The 14,227-nt window shown below is 41.2% G+C and overlaps 1 protein-coding gene across 3 annotated transcripts in view; it reads left to right on the forward strand.

Moving 5' to 3' along the window:
* Positions 1-143: 143 nt before the first annotated feature.
* PROSER1 (proline and serine rich 1) overlaps positions 144-14,227 on the forward strand; it is a 28,933-nt gene continuing 14,849 nt past the window's right edge. For 2 of the 3 annotated variants that reach the window (XM_008177775.4, XM_042845966.2), the window contains exons 1-6: positions 144-965; positions 7,371-7,436; positions 8,444-8,512; positions 8,973-9,067; positions 13,204-13,297; positions 13,852-13,962. In XM_008177775.4, coding sequence (XP_008175997.2) covers positions 921-965; positions 7,371-7,436; positions 8,444-8,512; positions 8,973-9,067; positions 13,204-13,297; positions 13,852-13,962 — 480 coding nt within the window. In that variant the 5' untranslated portion in view covers positions 144-920. The remainder of the gene's footprint in view (positions 966-7,370; positions 7,437-8,443; positions 8,513-8,972; positions 9,068-13,203; positions 13,298-13,851; positions 13,963-14,227) is intronic. The other variant, XM_065581279.1, reaches the window with a different exon arrangement.

Raw genomic sequence — 14,227 nt, forward strand, 5'->3', positions numbered from 1 at the left:
CACAGCAGCGAGGGTTATGATCGCTGTAACAGAGGGACCATTCCGCCCGGATTCAGGCATTCTACTCGGTCAACTTACTGTTGGGGTTTCTGCCGCATGAGGGGTCCTCCGAGAGATACAATGGACGTTGGTTGATGATGTCATTGGGGTGCGATTCATGGGCATTGTGGACCCCAGTGGCGAGGAGGAACCTCGTCGCCGATGGTTATTGCTTGTGCAGAGCGCTCTACAGTTCACTGGCGGCGGCGGCCCCGGGGCGCGGTGCGGCGCGGGCTGGGGGTTGGCTGTGCTAGGTCCGGAGCCGGGGCTACTTTGTGCCGGAGCCGCGGCAGCGCTGTGGCTTTTGTTGCTGCTGGTAACAAAGAGCCGGGAGCTTTGTAGGCGATGGGCAGCGGGGGAGCCCGGGGGCTGCCGGGCCTGAGGGCCGCGCGCTGACGGGAGCGGCCAGAGGCTGAGGCAGCTGCACAGCTCTATCGCCCCGTATGCCCGGCGGCACCTGAGCCAGGCGCGGCCCCACTTCTCACCCCCCTTTCTGGGGTGCGCTCTCTCCCTGCTCCTCGCCTCCTCTGTGTCTTCTTCGTCCCCTTTCTCTCCCCGTCCTCACAAAACCATGTAACTCTTTCCCCCCTTTAATGTGCCAGTTCCCAGGCAAGGAGCGTTAATCCCCGTCTCCTGCTGAACCGTGCATTGGATCAATCATTTATATCGTGACTGAAATCCGCACCGCTGTCCAAAAGAGTCGCATCCCCTGCCCTAACCCTTTTTCTTACTGACTGTTTTAAAAGATTTTTTTCATCTCTGTAAAGTGTCGCTTTTCGGTGCTTTTCTTCTACAATAAAAAAGACGCTTCTGCAGTAAAGAGTTTTGCCTGGATGTATTTTTTCTTTAAATAAAAATCTACATTGGATGAACAAGTAAAGATGGATAAGAAATCATTTGAGACCGTGCTTGATGAAATTAGAAAGGTAATTTATCTTTTTACATGTTTAGTTGTGTAAATGCAAAACTCCTTGCTGGAGTACAGTTGGTTAAACACAGTTTGCCTTAATTGTTCCTTCTGGAAGGCAGTAAAAGTCAAATTATTGCCCGCTCTTCAAAGAGCAGAAGGATATGCTGATAAAACATACTAGTTTTTGCTGAATGTAAACCAAATTTAGTCTAGTTGAGACTCTTGTGTGGCATATTTGTTTCCATCTGCATGCCTCATGGCAGAGATTATATCTTGTGAGATTGTGTTGAAATTTGACTAATTCATAAAAGGTTAAAATATAACTGTATAATAGATATTTTTAAAAAGTGGGTTCAACCTTTCTTCATTTGCAGACCCCTAAAAATTTCAAATGGAGGTGGAAATCTTAGTCTGCAGACCTCCGGGGTCTGTGGACTACATGTTGAAAACCACTGTTGTATATTGACAGCCTTTTGTGGACCCCTTAGATATAGTCAGCGGACCCCTGAGCTCAGTGCCACAGGTTGAAAATCACTGTTTTAAATTATTTTGTTCTGGACTTGTAAGTAGTATATATTGTATAGTTAAAGCATGAGAGTGAAAGACAGAAGATCTGCATTCTATTTCTTGCTGTTCTAGAGTTCCTATGCAGTGTCTATCTAGTTACTTAGGCCTTGTCTACACTGCGGGGGGAGATCCATCTAAGTTATGAAACTTCAGCTACATGAATAATGTAGCTGAAGTTGACGTACTTAGATCTACTTACTGCGGGGTCCACACTACGCTATGTCGATAGAAGATGCTCTCCCGTCGACTCCTCTTGCTCTTCTCGTTCAGGTGGAGTACAGGAATCGACGGGAGAGCGATCTGCGGTCGATTTAGCGGGGCTTCACTAGACCCGCTAAATCGACCGCTGATGCATCGATCGCCACATGTGGCTCCCCCCGGTAAGTGTAGACAAGCCCTCGGTCTCTTGAAACCTCAGGTTTCCTCAGTCTTTACATAGAACGAGGCATGCTATGGGACTTAGTTCATTCATGTCTATAAAGTGCTGTGAGATTCTTAGATGAAAGGTTTTTATGGAAGTTCAACATATTATAAAGGTTTCAATATTAATGCTATATTATGCATTTTGTGCTTTTAAAAAAAGTATGTGTAATCCCTCCCTGACTTTTGGTCATGTATGAACAAGTTTTCGAATGCTTTTCATTTGCTCAGAAAACTGAGACTAAATGACAGGCATTTTAATATTATACTGGATCATGCTCTATCAAAACATTTTTGTTTGATACTGGCAAACTTTAAATTGTTTAAGTGGACTAGCCTGTTCTATAGCTTGCATTCTCATCCCAGATGTGATGAAGATTTAAGGAACACCAAAATGACCCATTTATTTTAGGTATATTTTAAATTGGCATCACTTTCTTCCATGACCAGATTTAAGGAATATGTTTTAAAGTTATATTAAGCTAAAAATTCATGGGATAGAAGGTAGTTGGAAAGTTAAATACTGCTACTATTCCATGTGAAATTTGACTAACACTAACATGTATTTGTCCTTATATGTAATATAAGATCTTATTTTTATCTATTTCCCACACTTTATCTTTTTAATATAGATTTGTACATCGTAGGTGTTCAGTTTAGAATTGAGTTGTTTTTAAAGTGAAGGCAACATCCAGTGTCATGTTTAAAAGAGCACCCCTAAAAGTTAATCATACATTGAATTAATTTGTTATCCCATTAGTGAAAGGCCCTGCCTAAACTGGCATTTTTTTTTATTTTTTTTTTTTTTTTTGTTAATCTTGAAACTACAATTCTTTTAGAGGATATAATGCTTTGAAAAATCAAATTTTACCTAGTGTTAGTGACATTAAATACTTATTATGAGTATGAGGCTAAATCTTCCCCAGCAAATATTTTTGATCAATGGTAGAAGAAGAAATTCATAAAAAGTGCAATTTTAAAAATAGTTTGCTAGTTGGTTAAATTAAAACATGGGTCTCTAATCTTTAAAAGTAGGTTAAACATTCACTTGTCTGACAAACCGCTAGCCTGAAATGGTCTACTGGAATTTTCTGCTGAGCTAACTACTGATGATAGAGTTGCTTAACTTGTTTGCCTCCATTTCCTAATCTGTAAAATGGGATTAACACATTCCAACATTAGATATGTTGTGAGTCTTAACTAATTATTTGTAAGTGATTTCAGATTCTAGTACTGAAGGCAGGGTAGAAGTAATTAAGTAGTATATATGTATATGAGAGAGAGAGAGAGAGACTACGTATTCAGGGTGAACTTGAAATCTAGTCAACTTTAAAAATGTATCGAAAGTACAGTATCAGATACTGTGTGTCTCCCTGAATTCACATGTAAATTTTTGCAATTTTATTTTATTATTTTAAAAATATGTTCTCTCTGCTTTTCATTATGTGAAAGGTTCATGCCAATGAAAGGAAACCTCAGCTTTCTGTAGTGTTTCAGTTGTCTTATGCTACTTGTAACAATAGTAATTTTTTTTGTCAGCATTAATTTTTCACATAGCCTCCCATTAAATAAAGTTCAGTTTTCTGAGTTATATTTTAGAGATACCAACTGCTTTTTGATTTAATTTAAAATACCTTAAATGCAAGTTTTATCATGCTATTGTTACTCAAACTATTAGCAACTTAGCTCTGAACATGTGAATGAAGGAAAGGTTACCCCTGTTTCTTGTAAGTACTGTACCTACAATCCAAGTTCCTTTCTAGTAAATTATTGATGAGTAGGCCCATTGACTGACTAGAATCACTTGTGTAAAAATTTTAAGACCAGCTCTGTACCACAATGACAAATAATTCTTGTATTCTTTTATTATGAAACTGCAAATAAATAATTTAAAATGTGATCTGTAATTGAACAGCAACCTATTTTGGTACAAATATCACTTCATTCTTCCCCTGAATATATCCTTTCAATTTCTTTTGTTTTCAAGGGGAGTTACCAATGTGCAGCATTTACTGCTAGTCTAAAGCTGTAACAATATCACTATTTTTTTTCTTTTTCCCAAAGAGTTGTAGCTTTAGAATGCTACTTGAGACCATGCATAATTATGCCGGCTTCCAAGTGCTGGGGTGTAATTAAGGAAACAGTCCAATGCTTGAGCTGCATCTTGAGTAACTTATTCCTAACTGGAAAAGAACTTGAGCAACTGTGCTATGTGTCTGAGGCTATGTCTACACTACAGCAGCTACAGTGGTGCAACTGCGCCATTGTAGCACTTCTGGTGAAGACGCTCTAAGCTGGTCATCTTAACTCCTGCCTCCGTGAAAGGCAGGAGCTATGTAGGCAGGAGAAGTTCTCCTGCCGGCATAGCACTGTCCATACCAGTGCTAAGGTCGGTATAACTTATATCGGGCAGGGGTGTGGATTATTCACACCGCTGAGCGATGTAAGTTATTCATAGTAATTTGTAGTATAGACATAACCTGAGCCTCTACCTGCAATCTCTGAAAACACAAACTGATATATTGTTCCTTATGAAACTGTTCAGTCCTTTTAAAGAAGTGATCCTAGTCATTGGCTCACATGACACCAGGCATCATCTTTATGCTGATGACCTGTAGATATAGCTTCGCCACTATCTCCTTCCCTCCAATCATATCTCTCTCCTTGGATGTCTTGTCATCTCCAATTGAATATGCCCAAAACAGAAGTTCTTCATCATCACTGTCAGCAACATGCTCGCCATTTCTCAGGCCTATAATCTTGTGACTGTTTGACTTCTGCTCCCTCGCATATTAAGGCCATATCCGAATCCTCCAGCTGCTGCCTTTTCAGAACCTTCAAGTTCCATTCTATTCTTTTCCATCCCTGGAGCCAAACCTTTTTGTTCAGAATCTCATCACTGATCTCTGGAACACACGTATTTGATCCGATAACTCTTACCTTTGAATCCCACCACTGGTCCCCCGTCTGCTATTGCATTAAACTTAAGCGTCTCCTCACCTCCTGTAAATTTCTGCGTAACTTTGCTCTTCCGTCCAGTTTCATGTTGCCCATCTCCACTCTGCTAGTGCTCTCAGCCTTGTTGTCCCATTTGTCTTATTACACAACCATTTCCCCACCTTCTTCCACACAGCCCCTTATTCATATGACCATCAACAAGGCCTCTAAACTCCTCATTTAAGTCCCCTTGAAAGAACCACTTCTGCTGTGCTACTTACAGTGACTGCTGACCTCTCTTTCCCTGTCAGTCTGTTTCTGTCCTGAGACTAAACCCCTTCAAGCACAGACCTTTTTTTACTGTTTGTAAAGCGCCTAGGACATAGTGGGTTCTATTGTAAATAAAAACAAAGTTCTGGGAGCAAGTTCAGAACTGTATTTGAATAAAATTCTGAAACAAGATTTTTTCAGATGTGTAGATGTGTAATATTTTGAAATTTTATGCGATCTTCTTGGATATTTGGACATAGTATAAGTAAAGAAGAATCTCCCAGAATCTTAAAAAAAAAAAAGAAAAGGGGAAAAAAAAAAAAAAGAGAGAGATACTCGTATCATTCTAATGCCTGCTACCCATTTAACTTCCTTCAAACATACCACATGTAATGATGATGTCTTGATTTCTGGAAATAACTTTTAAAATGGAAGCAGAGGAATAGGAATGAAGGAGTTCAGTAAGAATGGGGTTATTTATCCTCAACTTTGTGTAGGGATGAATTTTCTTTGTAAATAGCTTGATCATACTAGAGTGGTATGGTGCAGAGAGAGAGCACTTGTTCATTTGCACTTATTGTTGTAGTCCCTAGAGGCCTGAACTGTGGGCCGGGGGAGGAGGCTATGTACTGTACACAAAGAGATGGTTCCTTTTCTTTTAACTTCCAGAGAGGATAAAGCCAGCATGATTACTTTTGTTATGGTTAAGCTGGGTTTAACAACTTGATTGTGGAGTTTCACAACAGAATACTTATGTTTGCTAGGTAGGAATGCACTGAAATAATATTGCCTCTAATTTTGAAAATCTTGCCATGGGCCATAAGCTTAGACATCTAACAGATATCATGATACCAAAAAACATCTGATATAAAAATAATGGGTCAGTCTAGTGCAGTTTTTGTGCGGGGCCTAAAGATAGCATAACTTGCCCCAGGATTGTCTACCTCAGGTTTGCGACACCCTCATGCAATGATGATCACTGAATATGTTTTTAGTTTTGGACTGTTGGAGTAGTTAGAACACCCTTTGCTCATACATGACCCCAAGACCTAACCTAATTATTATAACTGCTCTTATGTAGTGATTTTTCACCTGCAAATTTCAAAGTATCTTATAAAGGAGATAATTATCATCCCCATTTTATAGATGGGCAAACAGAGGCACAGAAGGGTGAAGTGATTTGTCCAAGGTCTTACACTAGGTCAGTGGCAGAAAGGGGAATAGAACCAATCTCCTAAGTACCAGTCCAGTTCCCTAACCACTGTGCCACTCTGCTTCCCTATGTTTTGTACAAGTGTGTATTAAACATGTGTAACAGGAGAATATTGACAAGCTCACAGCATTCTCTAGAGCTAACTTTCATGACCATAATTTTAGTGATCACCTTTATATTTCTAGCAGCCTGTCCACAAGAAATGCCCAGAGTGAGTGGCTCTAGATCAGGGATCGGCAACCTTTGGCACGCGGTCTGCCATGGTAAGCACTCTGGCGGGCCGGGCCAGTTTGTTTATCTGCTGCATCCGCAGGTTCGGCCGATCGCGGCTCCCCCTGGCGCAGTTCGCCGCTCCAGGCCAGTGGGGGCGGTGGGAACCGTCGGCCAGCAGATCCCTCAGCCCGCACTGCTTCCCGCAGCCCCCATTGGCATGGAGCGACGAACCATGGCCAGTGGGAGTTGCGATCGGCCGAACCTGCGGTCGCGGCAGGTAAACAAACTGGCCCAGTCTGTCAGGGTGCTTACCCTGGCGGGCCGCATGCCAAAGGTTGCCGATTGCTGCTCTAGATTCTTCATAAAAGTAATTAAAGCAAGATGTACAACTAAATGCCTTAAATAGGAATATATATAAGCTGCAGTTTGAAGTAGTTAACTGCCATCTCTTGGTTTCGAGAGTTAATATTAAAGCCTGTGTATCTAAAGCTTGAAAGGGAGGACCATTATGGTATTCTTCCAGTCTGAACCTAAACAGAGAGATGGTGAACTTCTTAATAGAGAAACTAACAAAGTAAAAGAGATATTAAGTCTCCTTCTGCTTGAAAATATTCACGTAATTGTTCAAGGAATATTCTGTGGTATAGAAATCTTTCAGTATAATTGATGCAAATTTTTGTGAGATTAGATATGTTTTTCTCTGGAATACATTTGTCTTGCAGATGGTGTGTTTTTAATTGTTTTTTTTTGTTGTGTTTTTTTTTTTTTTTTGTCAGCTAAATGCCTTTCTTTGTCTTTTAGGCTGTGTTGACTGAATACAAATTAAAAGCTATAGAATATGTGCATGGATACTTCTCTAGTGAACAGGTAATATTCTACATACTGCTATGTATTTATGGAAAATGTAAAATTCAGGATTTGATCTATACACTCATGTACATAGACAGTTCCTCCTGCTATGCAAAGTCAGATCAGATTTCACTAGTTGCCTTTTTACTAATTTAGGAGATTTGTGACAAATTCTTTGTTACACCAGTTTTAATCTGGAGTAACATAATAATGGGGTCCAGATTGTACCAATTAATAGAGATCAGATTTTGGCTCTTTGCATGTGGGAGGGAAATATCCGTAGTTAATTATCATGGAATTCAGGACCTTGATGATGATGGGATATTTTGAACCTGTCTTTATCTTCTAAGCTTATAAGTAAAGATTGTTACTTTGGTGCCAAGTAAGATAACTTTATGGGATTTTTGTGTGTGTGTGTGTGTATGTATGTATATGTATGTATTTGTGTATAAATTTGGATGCTACTCTTTTTGAAATTAAATGTTTATAATCTTCTCTAAGGCTTCTTTTTTAAAAGTCTATAATACTCTAGCATGTGTGATATTTGGTCAGGTATTTGTGTATATAAAAACAAGAATATTAAAACAATTACCCCAAAATCCATCTTGCTACCCAATGGGATTTTAAGGGTTAGATGAAACAAAAAAACACACTGGACAAGAACATAAGAACGGCTTTACTGGGTCAGACCAAAGGTCCATCTAGCCTGGTATCCTGTCTTCCGGCAGTGGCCAATGCCAGGTGCCCCAGAGGGAATGAACAGAACAGGTAATCATCAAATAATCCATTCCCTGTCGTCCATTCTCAGCTTCTGGCAAACTGAGGCTAGGGACACCATCCCTGCCCATCCTGGCTAATGGCTGATACTGTTGTGTAATAACACCTGATCAAATAGTGCCTATATATGCCCAGTGCCTAGCAAAATCCCACCATGCTCAATGAGTAGAGTGGCAGCAAAGATATTTAATGTTGTCAGCGGAACATGTGTATATATAAGAGGTGAACTGTAGGTTTTTCTGTTTCAGATTGTTGAATTACTGAGATACTTTTCTTGGGCTGAACCACAACTAAAGGCAATGAAGGCTTTACAACATGTATGTTTTCATGGAGCAATCCTTTGAAGTGTCTCTGCCTGTTTCCTCTGCTTTTAATTTCCATAACCACATCTGTATTCCCATCGCATGGGCATAGTTTATAATCTGTGTGCTTTCCTCTTCACCGCTTTCTCTTATGATGGCATTATGCTGTGTTGCTTCTCTTACTCTTTGCGTCTATCGGGAGTATCTTGATTGTACGCTTTCTGCACCATATATCCCAGGGAATAATCTAGTTCTTGGTAATTATGACTAATTTAAACATTTTGCAGTAGCATACAATTTGCCAGAATTGGGGCTCTATTATGTATTCAGCACTTAGCACATAAGAATACTGTTCCTCAGAGAGTGTAAGATGATTGTTTATTGAAATTCCTGATAATGAAGATTTTAAAGTTACATACTGTACTAAAAATAAGAATCCTGTCTTATTTTTTATTTTCCCTACTTGTGTTGTCAGAAAATGGTAGCTGTTCCAGCATCAAAAGTGGTTAATATCCTTAACTGCTTCACCTTTAGTAAAGACAAGCTTGTTGCTCTAGAACTCTTAGCTTCGTAAGTATTTCTTTTATGTGTTGTATTTACTTACTGAGATGTTACTGTTTTTATTCATGTCTGAATATGTCAGACAAAGGAAAGTTTCAGAGGAACCACTTTGGACAATTAAGGCAAAACACCTACTTGCTTTAAAATGATTTGGTGCTCATGAATGGAAAAAGTAATGGCTGTAGCTTGTAATAATGGAGCTAGGCGTTGCCAAACTTCCTAAGTTCATCTGTCCTGAACTGCAATACCCCTGCTACCCGATTGAAAACTGACTGTTGTGCCAAAGTTAATGATGTATTCAAAAGCCTTTTAGGCTATGTCTACACTGCAAATCACTGGCAGCAGCATGTAGGGCAGTGTGTAGCTACAGGCTTCAGTGAAAGGCTCTGGCAGGCGGGGCAGCAACAGGGAAATGCCCCAGCAGCTCTCCGCTGCCAAAGCCTTTTCCCACTGGCTACCCGCTGCCTGAGCGTTTCCTGCTGTGGGAAAGACTCTGGCAGCGGGACACTACAACCCTAAAACTAGCAGTGTAGAGGGGGGAGGCATTTCTTGGGCGTGTACCTGTTGTGGTTGCTGGGAGACGGCAGGCCTAAGCCCACTCAAAGCCAAAGGCTTGCTCCCTCAACCGAAGGAAAGGGGCCATTGAACCCAGGCCACAATTAAATACTGAGGACAACCAATGCGGGGAAAAAGGAGACAGGAGTGAAGCTTAAAGGTTAAAAATCAAGGATCCAGAGGAGGATCCTGAGCAGAGAATCCCTGACAATGCCCACTGCTCCTCAAAGGTGTCTGAGCAGTCAGTGGACACCACCCAGAGGAACTCTGCCCGGGATTGGACAAGGAACCAGAAATAGGTCCCACAGTAGCAGAGCACCTGCCATCCATTTTCCTCCTCCTCCTGGTCTGATGGTTGGCCATCTTGGCCAGCACGAAAAGGAGGTTGATGAGGAGGTCTCATGACTTTGTGGGGCTGCGACTAGAATGTGCTAGGATAAACAAGTGAGGGGGAAAGTGCAGCTAGTGTCTCAGTAAGAGGTTTTGGAGGAGCTGGAAGAGGGACTGCAGCCTGATGACTCTACATTAAATGTGTGCCAGTGTCTCCCTCTCACCGCAAAAAGAACAGGTGTTGGGCGTTCGTAAATAATGCCAAATACATGCCTGTACTTACGGCTCCATGGAGGAGCTGCCAACTAATGTCCCCAGCAGGCTGTGATATCAGAGTGGAGTATAGGCTGGCCCACCGAGGTTCCTCGCCCACCGAGGTTCCTCACCCGCCTCAGGTGTCAGCAGGTCCTGGAACTTGGTATCGGGGCAGGACACAAGGGCGAGGAAGTGGATGGTATGAAGCATGTGTACAGATGTTTTCTGGGTGCAGTTCAGAGACAGACCAGCTGGATGGCATTCAGCCTATTCAAGTGGCTTGTTGGGATGGCCAGAGGGGCTCAGGCAGGGGCCTGATGACAACTTCTAGAGGGTCAGGGTGAGAGGTGGGCCAAGAGCACCCTCGGGCAGGACCTGCTCAAGAAAAGAGAAGCAGGAGACTTTGGATGTGTAGAGAGCCGTGTAGGGTACAGACCCTGTGGATTCAGATGTCTTTACTCTAGTCACCTAAGCAATGCTTCAGTGTCTACACTACTGTTTATACCCATGCTATTGGGGGGCATGTAGCGTATCTCCATAAGGAGTGTGTAGTGTAGATGTACACTTAGAATCTTGGCAGAGCTTATCAAACTCATTTCCACTTACTGAACTATGCCAAAAGTAGTCCAGGTGGGTTAAAACTGTGTATTAGGGTTTCCCTGAGACCTCTCCCACTTGGTTCTCCATGAATTCAGTCGGACTCAGATACCTTTATTTGGCACATGGCGAAGCTATGCTGAGTTGATCGGACTCAAGCATAGGGGGTTGGTATAGGGCAGTGGTTCTCAAACTTTTGTACTGGTGACCCCTTTCACATAGCCTCTGAGTGTAATCCCCCCCCCAATAAATTAAAAACACTTTTTTATATATTTAACACCCATTTTAAATGCTGGAGGCAAAGTGCGGTTTGGGGTGGAGGCTGACAGCTCGCGACCCCCCCATGTAATAATCTCACGATCTTCTGAGGGGGTCCCAACCCCCAGTTTGAAAACCTCCGGTATAGGGCATACGACACATCCAAAGTTACACAGCAAACCTCTTCCTTTATATGCCTTTACACATTACATTGCATATACTATCAATTGTATCACACATTTTGGGATTGGCTTAATCTTGTCGTAGGAACCAATCCCTGTACATCATGCACTATGCATGTAGGACTACTCTTTACCTCATTTTATGTTCTAGCATTATCTTGTCCATTGTAAATTGTATTCCCCTCCCTCCCCCCTTATCTTATCTAGTATAGACATTCTGTTTCCAGTCAGCAGATTCTAATCCTCTCTCCCAAGGGATGAGACCTCACCCATGTCCAACAATTCATATCAAGCCATTCCTACATAGGGCATTAGCTCACTGTCCTCTATCCAATACCCAATGCCTTCTGCATTTTAAAAGCTCCCTAAGTATTTATTTACAATTGGCAAATAATTCACTTTTTAAAATGTTTCCATGTAAACATACATTTGGGATTATTGATGGAACACAACTGCTCCAGGATCTGTCTATCCTATAAATCTATATTTGGGGACTCTTGTACTGTGGTTCATAGTGTTAAAGCCTATTTGCGGACTTCTTAGTATGCCAATTCTTGATATGAACAGCTGTTAAAACAAAGAACACTAACACCATAAAAAATATACTCAGTTCATGTTATGGCTGTGGTGCAAACTAACAAAACAGAAAAAAAGTTAAAGTTGATCCACTTTTATTTTACACCATTGTGCTTGTGTGTGGCTAACAGCTTTGTTCAGTACCATGATGATCCCATTTACACCACATTTTCCTCTATCAAGAAATCTATTTGTATGGAAAGTAACTATAATCATAGTTGTTCTTTGCTATTAGCTCTCCCTGTTGCTAGTCTGGAACATCTGTGACAGCAGTGTGGCTGCTGCTACCAGGACCATTAGGCAAAACGGTGACACCAGGTATTGGGATGCCTGCTGCACTTTGAAATGTTAGTTGTTTGGTATATTTCTTTATTTAAATTTTGATGTGACATTTGGAGTGTTTCACCACCACTCCACAGCATGGAGGTAACTGCCAAGAGCCTCTTTTTGATCCTGCAGGAATCTGTCACCGGGCCACCAGATGGTGGAGAGCAGGAGCCTGTGCCAAGCCTGGTAGCTGCAGCCTTGCTGCTGTGATAAGAATTGTGCATCAGTCGGAGTGAGAGCTGCTAATGTGAACTATGACAATAAACTTAGGTTTTACTCATCCTTTCAACATGGCTGTTTTGGCCACTCAGAAATTCAAGTTTGTATTTTCCTGTGTATTGTATTAATTTACAAAGAATTGAGACCCTATTTCAAGACATAAGCATTGGTGGCATATGTAAGGCTGAATTCACTTCTTGACCTGTAAGAGGGAGAAATCAAGCACTACTCAGGTTTAATAATAGTTTGTGCACAGACTAATTATATATATTAATAATATATTACTGAGAACTGTTTGAACAAATAATGCACTATTCAAAAATGATTAGTACACCTCTACCCCGATATAACGCTGTCCTCAGGAGCCAAAAAATCTTACTGCGTTATAGGTGAAACCGCGTTATGTCGAACTTGCTTTGATGCGCCAGAGTGCGCAGCCCCGCCCCCCCTCCCCCCCCCGGAGCGCTGCTTTACCACGTTTTATCCGAATTCATGTTATATCGGGTCGCATTATATTGGGGTAGAGGTGTATATAATATTCCAGGAATATCACTCTGTGTGTCACTGTGAAGCCTAAAATGTCTGGCTAGATAATGTAAAGTCGTGGAAGCAGCTACAAGCATGGTCGAGAGCTCTTTTGGTTCAGAATATCACCAGGTTGATCCATCACTGGGTTTTGTGATCTGTTACCATCCAATTTTTAACATCTCAGCCATTTTCTCTTTTTTACACACACGTCCCCCCTATGCCTGTGCAGTTGCATGGGCTTTCAGCTGCTAGTTCCTGATCATATGTGTGTGATAGGTATAAGAAATGACAGTAACTGTTCAACCGTTTCCTTTGTAGCAACATTGTTGATGCTCAGAATTACCGCCTTATTGAGGACCTGTTCAGGATTAACATGTCAGAGAAGAAAAGATGCAGGAGAATTCTTGAGCAGGTATTAGAAGATGTTCACTGATATTGTGTTATTTCCATCCATATGGTCACTGCAGGATCAGGGTCCATATAATTAATAGCTAATGGAAACTGTTGGTTGACAGTCTGAAGGAAGTGAGTCTGTGAAGGAGGAGAGCAAATAATTGGTGGTTGTACGAGAAGAGGAAGACTTTTTCACACAAAGGTTGTGTAGGAAAAAAGCCATGATAATGTGAGAGATGACTAGGGTCACAGTCCTACTTTCTTTAAAGTCATTCTGAGTACTGCCATTGACTTCAGTAGGAGCAGAATTGGGCCCAAAGGAGCCATCAAAACAAGGTGGGACTGGATAGAGCATATAGGGGAGGAGTAGATGGAAAGAAGAACTAACATACAGGATAAGCAAAGCTATGGAGAGCTTTGAATCTGGATTTCCATGTAGGTACATTCATTATTAATGAAAGCTGAATATCACAATTCATATCCTTTTAAAAGTGCTGAATTTCAGACACTAAATAATGCAATACTATCTGAATTTGTAGAGTTTTAATGCTACTTTCTTTGGTTATGTTGCAGGCTTCCAAAGGAGGTTGTAAAGCCCCTCACGCTATGATATCTTCCTGTGGCATGATTCCTGGAAACCCTTATCCCAAGGGGAAACCAAGCCGGATAAATGGAATTTTCCCAGTATGTGAAGTCTGCTTAAGTTCTTCAAAAGTGCTTTTGATTTAGGATGTACTATAGTATACCTGAACTGCTGCTCATTCAAATGAAATGAGGACAACTTGGCATGAGTGGAATTAAAAGCAATAACTTTTGACGTATATTGCCCAGTAACCACTCATAGTGAACAATAAAAAGAACTTGGATTTCTTTCCTTCAGAGTTCTATGTAAAACCTCCTTTTATACAAGAAATAGATAGAAAAACTTGTACCACAAACTTGCTATACA

The sequence above is a fragment of the Chrysemys picta genome, chromosome 1 (assembly GCF_011386835.1).
Source record: "Chrysemys picta bellii isolate R12L10 chromosome 1, ASM1138683v2, whole genome shotgun sequence".
NCBI lineage: Eukaryota > Metazoa > Chordata > Testudines > Emydidae > Chrysemys > Chrysemys picta.